Source organism: Barbus barbus, assembly GCF_936440315.1.
Source record: "Barbus barbus genome assembly, chromosome: 21".
NCBI classification, from domain to species: domain Eukaryota; kingdom Metazoa; phylum Chordata; class Actinopteri; order Cypriniformes; family Cyprinidae; genus Barbus; species Barbus barbus.
This window is the reverse complement of record NC_136749.1, coordinates 1,105,001-1,110,857: the sequence shown is the minus strand read 5'-3', so window position 1 is coordinate 1,110,857 and position 5,857 is coordinate 1,105,001. Positions and strand designations below refer to the sequence as shown.

General features: G+C 41.3%; 1 protein-coding gene across 1 annotated transcript; it reads left to right on the top strand.

The window, feature by feature from the left end:
- Positions 1–373: 373 nt before the first annotated feature.
- LOC306886896 (iroquois-class homeodomain protein irx-4-B-like) lies at positions 374–4,522 on the top strand. Its single transcript, XM_079444258.1, has 5 exons — positions 374–705; positions 1,077–1,316; positions 1,707–1,813; positions 2,211–2,530; positions 3,314–4,522. The coding sequence occupies exons 1-5, from the start codon at positions 661–663 to the stop codon at positions 3,946–3,948; spliced, it is 1,347 nt and encodes a 448-aa protein (XP_079300384.1). The 5' UTR covers positions 374–660; the 3' UTR covers positions 3,949–4,522.
- The last annotated feature ends 1,335 nt before the right edge of the window (positions 4,523–5,857 follow it).

Genomic DNA, 5,857 nt, shown 5'->3' with positions numbered 1-5,857 from the left:
TTTTGGTTCCACAAATAACTATTCAGTCAACGGTTCTTTAAAGAACAGTCACTTTCTTACCTTTTTATATTCTGATGTTAAAGGTTTCTTATGGAACCATTTAGAGAAAAAGATTCTCTTATGGCATCGTGAAGCACCTTTATTTTAAAGAGTGTATAGAAGTGCAACCTCTTTTCCAAAACTCGGTTTAATTGATAAGCTCAATTACAAGTCCATTGTGCCTTAAAAATTCACCCCCACCCCTCTGTCACTCGTTGGGATTTTTATCCAGAGAAATGCATATTAAAGTTAGAGTCTGGTCATTTTGACTGGGTTTCTTCTGACGTCAGAGCCACCGGCGTTTAAAACAACCCGCATCTGGGCTGACGTGTTTAATACTAGTTTTTATAACGCAAAATATGTATTTCTGACATCAAAGACGGCAATTCGCCAAATGCTTCACGATGCGCGCGGCTGCGTTGTAGAAGTTTAATAGAGCGATAGGAGAGCATCCATCTGCAGAACACTCTCAGGAAGGCGTTTAAGCAAATTTAACATGGTAGTATTGCGCTTCGCCCTATAAGCGTCCGGCAGCTTTATGCTTTACCAATCAATCGGTACAGTGAAACACAGCAGACCTGCAGTCTCTCCTGCGTTCCGGCACACGGGGATCACTCTACAATGTCCTATCCTCAGTTCGGATATCCTTACTCTTCTGCACCTCAGGTAAGAGTCAAGCGCTTATTCTTGCACTGATTCAGATTTTGAAAAGGGGAAAGGCGCTCGGCCGCGCTGCGGGTTTGAAGGCGATACAGATTTAATCGGGGTTCTGCGCAGGGCTTCCCTCTGCGCTTATCATTTTACAAATCTACAAACGCGCGTTCGAGCCGCAGACGAATGCAAAAGTGACAGAGGGAAGGACGACAACAGTTGTTTTTTGGCCGTGATCCAAAAAGTGCATCGTCCTGTGGGGGCTGACGGCGGCCACTGCCAAAAAAACAAAAACAACTTTCACTGCATTTACACGGTTTTGCAAACTCGTACATGTTTGCAGGTTGGTGTTTTATTCATGCTGTGACATTTCCTAAATGTTCCAGTTCCTCATGACCACCAACTCTCTGACATCTTGCTGCGAGTCGAGCACCAGGTCCATCTCGGATTCGTCGGCGCAGACGCCCGTTTACTGTCCGGTGTACGAGAGCAGACTGCTGGCCACCGCCAGACACGAGCTGAGCTCCGCCGCCGCGCTGGGGGTCTACGGGAGCCCCTACACCGGCGGCCAGGGCTACGGGAACTATGTTGCCTACGGCGCTGACGCGTCAGCTTTCTATTCTTTGGTGAGTTTAGAACATGCGCGATTATAAATTATAATAATGGCATGCGTTCTGGCAGTGAGTCATTATGTTTAGATCACCAAAACTCTATATGCATTCCTATATCTAAGAAAAATTAAAGTTTCTCAAATAAAAACATTGACGAACCGTATATTAATTTGTATGTTCACTCTTAAAAATAAAGGTTATTTATTGGCACTGATGGTTCCATGAAGAACATTTAACATCCATGGAACCTTTCAAATGCAAAAAAAAAAAAAAAAAAAAAAAAGGTTCTTTATAGTGGAAAAAGGTTTTTAAAATGTTCTTCAAAATAGACATTTTCACTGGTTATATTAACAAACATGATAAATGTAAAGTTTAATTGCTGACAGCTCTTGTATTTATTTCCAGGGAACGTTTGATGCCAAAGATGGAAGTGCGTCTGCGCATGCGGGTATAACACAGGCTGCCGCATATTACCCATATGATCCCACCCTGGGACAGTACCAGTATGACAGGTATTGAATAGCGGCCTTCATTAAGAGTCTTCTGATCGACAATTAACATGACTCGGTTCATTTAGATCAATTTCATAGGCAGCGCTCAACTTATAGATGCAATAATTAGCGCACACTTTTTTTTCACCTAGGAAATTAACGCAATAACAGAATTTCCCTTGAATTTCAGGTCACTGTCTTTGATGTATATTTGATGTTATATCATGTTTGGCCTTCAGGGTTTCCCCTGAAGTGCTTTAATGGACAGATATGGGCCGGTGCACTCGATCAAGCAATTTGTTCGCTCTGTTAAAAACGAAATGCGAGAAAGTTTATAGGCCTTAAGGAAATAAAAGTCTGTGCATTTCTATGTTGCACTGCAAAACTTTTCCCACCACGCCTTTCTCTCCTGCCACAGATACGGGTCTATGGAGGGAGGAACCAGAAGGAAGAACGCCACGCGCGAGACGACAAGCACGCTAAAAGCGTGGCTCCAGGAGCACAGGAAGAACCCCTATCCCACCAAAGGAGAGAAGATCATGCTGGCCATCATCACCAAGATGACCCTCACGCAGGTGTCCACCTGGTTCGCCAACGCCAGAAGAAGACTCAAGAAGGAGAACAAGATGACATGGCCACCGAGAAACAAGGGCTCAGACGATAAGAAGTACGATGATGATGAGGATGAGGAGGATGGCTCACAAGAAGATCAAATCAAAAGAGAAGCCAACGATGACGGTCAGCTCCATTCCGTACTTCACAATCCTATCCTATCTCAACGGGTTATGTTTAGGCCTATTTACCCTATTTTTTAAAACATATTTTATGTTTTTATTTAAAAATAAATAAATTACACTCCAGCACTGAGCTATCTGAGTTCTCAAGGATGGTCCTGGAAAGCGCAAACTTTTAAAGGTCTGGTGAAAGGCTCGCCGAGGCAGTTGTCATTGCTAACTATTATATTGCTAACTATTTTATTGTACAATAACTTACTATATGTGTCCCTGCAGCACAAAAGCAGTCATGAGTAGCACAGGCATATCTGTAGCAATAGCCAACAATACATTGTATGGGTCAAAATTATACATTTTTCTTTTATGCCAAAAATCAAAAATCATGTTCAATGAAGATATTTTGTAAATTTCCTACCGTAAATATATCAAAACTTAATTTTTTGATTAGAAGGCTAATATGCATTGCTAAGAACTTCATTTGAACAACTTTAAAAGGTGGTTTTGTCAATATTTTGTTTTTTTTTTTGCACCCTCAGATTCCAGAAACATTGTCCTATCTAAACAAACCACGCATCAATGGAAACCTTATTTATTCAGCTTATGTATAAATCTCAATTTGCCCGTTATGACTGGTTTTGTGGTCCAGGGTCACATTTGTGACCCATTTTATAATGTAGATGTATTTAGTTATATTAATGAAAACTAGTTTCACGTTCTCAATAATTCTCAGGCTTGTATATTTTGTTTTCTCTCGCTCTCCACTTACTCCATCACTATTTCTGAACAGAGAGCAAAAGTCGAGAAGACAAGGATCTCCAGCTGAGTGACTTGGACGACTTTGAAACCATCGAGTCTGAGAGCTCCGAGTGTGAACTCAAGCACCGCTTTCACATGAACGCGCACATGGCGACCACCGACGACCGCCTCAAAGAGCCTTCGCCAAAGCTCTCCATTCCCGGTCTGCTCGAAGCCAAAAGCGGCCTGAAAAGCACCGCGGAAGACTGCGAGCTTCGGAACAGCAAACCGTGCTTCCAGCAGCAGGGCCATGCGTTACTGGACAGCAAACCCCGCATCTGGTCTCTGGCACAGACCGCCACAGAGTACTCCTCGTGTATGCTTCGGTGTCAGCCATCGCCCTCAGACTCCTCACCTGTCAGCGGCCTGGAGAGACAGCAGGACTCACCTGTCACGACTCTCAGAAACTGGGTAGACGGAGTTTTTCACGACCCCTTGTTTAGACACAGCTCCTTGAACCAAGCACAGACGAACACTACGGTTTCTTGGACCACCTCGACCAAAGGGTCGATCTTAGAGACTGGAGCCCTTGGACGCTCCAATAATGTGATAAAAACACAGCAGCAAGAGGCCAGCAAGGACAGTATGCCATTTCCAAAGGGGGTGAATAAAATATTCTGTTCCTAGCACACCAAAACGACTCTCGAAAAGACTGTTTGGAATAGCTGTTTACGCTTTCAGTTCACAAACAAATGTCAGACTGCGAATCGATGATGGGCCCAAAATACGTTCTGTTACATAAAATCATGGGGAAATGTATGTATTTATTGCTGTGTTGACATCTCACTGGCGAGGGGTTGGTTTATATATATTTATCGGTTTGGTTGAGGCACGTTCAGATTATGTAAATTAACTGGAAGTTTATGTTCTGAAAGACTGAAAAAAAGTTTACAGCCTAGTTTTGTTCCAGCTTTTATCGTTTCTTTGGCATGCATATGTTGCTAGTTTTTATTGATCATTCTTTCAGACGAACTCGGACCTTGTTGCAACGACTCACAAGTGTCACTGTTAAGAAAGCATCGCACAAATGCACAGATCTCCTCGAAACGGGGAATGTTGAAATCTGCTCACTATAATAAACGGAGGATTTTTCGCAGCTTTTGTTCTGTGTATCGATCAGAGTCGCTGTCCCTGGTGCTGAACACCCGCGAAAGCGATGAGCTTCACCTGCTGGCTTCAATAAATGCATCTTATTTGACTATATGCATTATTTTTTATTTATTTATTTGTCACTAAAAATTGCGCGATATTTTATCCTGTAATTTATCATTTGCATCATAAAATATAGGCCTACAACTACATATGCATACATTTTGGTTAAAAAAAAAGAAGGTCGGCTTTTGAAAATGTAAAAGTAATTTGCATTTTAAATTTGAAATAATTAGGCCAAAGTAATGGCATCACAATATGAATGGGCCGACTGTCCTCTCTAAATAATGTACACGCTGTTCTCAGAAGTGATTGTTTCGTGTTCACTGTGTTTGGCTTTGTAATAATCCCTCAATAACTGTTTATCATTCTCTCCCGTCCTCTGATGGGAGAGATGAGGCCCTCAGGAGCCATAAGACAGCGCTGGATGAGCCCCATTAACCCGCCATAACCAGCCTGTAATTGGGATGTTTTCAGTCATCATTCACTTCACTCTATCGATTTCTACTCTCTCTTTCTCTGCCTCTGATAATATTATCGAAGCGCCAAATCCTTTACCCTGACCCAACACTTGAGCTCTGCAGACAGCTTATATGGTAGAAGGCGAGATCATTTGAAATGTTCATCTTGACACAGACCCCTCAGTTTCTGGAGCTCCTCTGCACTCGGAGGCTTTTTCACCGGGGCGCGTCTCTAAGTGAAAAGGGCAAGAGAATTAGTTGGTCGAGATAAAAGGGCAAAAACACGCAGTCAAAGGCAGGAGTTGACAGTGATGTGAAAGTGTGGCCCCTGGAGGACTGGGGTCCGCTGAGAGGGCCTTCGCTGATGAATTTCAATGTGAAAGCCAAACGATTGAGATCTTCTTCTGAACGATCCCTTGGACAACGACATTTGGAAAAACGCGTTTTGTCCGTACAACGCAGCGCACAACAAATGGTGCTGTATGTCGCTGCCTAAAAATAAAGAGCATTCTTTTTTTACTCAAAAAAAAAAAAAAAGTAGCATAAAATCTAAGTGCCTGGTTTATAAATGATTAATTTGTTATTCTACACATACATTGTAAAATAATAATAATAATAATAACAATAATAATAATAATAATAGCAATAGTATACTATATATAGATAGATAGATACTATAGCCTAGTAGTAGTGATAAATATTAATAACAATGACGAATAATAATAGTAATGATATACTACTAATAGGCTAATACTACTAAATAATTTAAAATTCTATTACATTTAGACTTTTTTTCTAAAATGAAAACAAATACAGAGCTGATCGCAAAGAAATGTGAAGAACAGAATAAAATACCATTGCATAGAATAATACAATATTTTGCGTATTGCATTAAAAAATATATAGTTATTGTTTCAAGAAAGTTT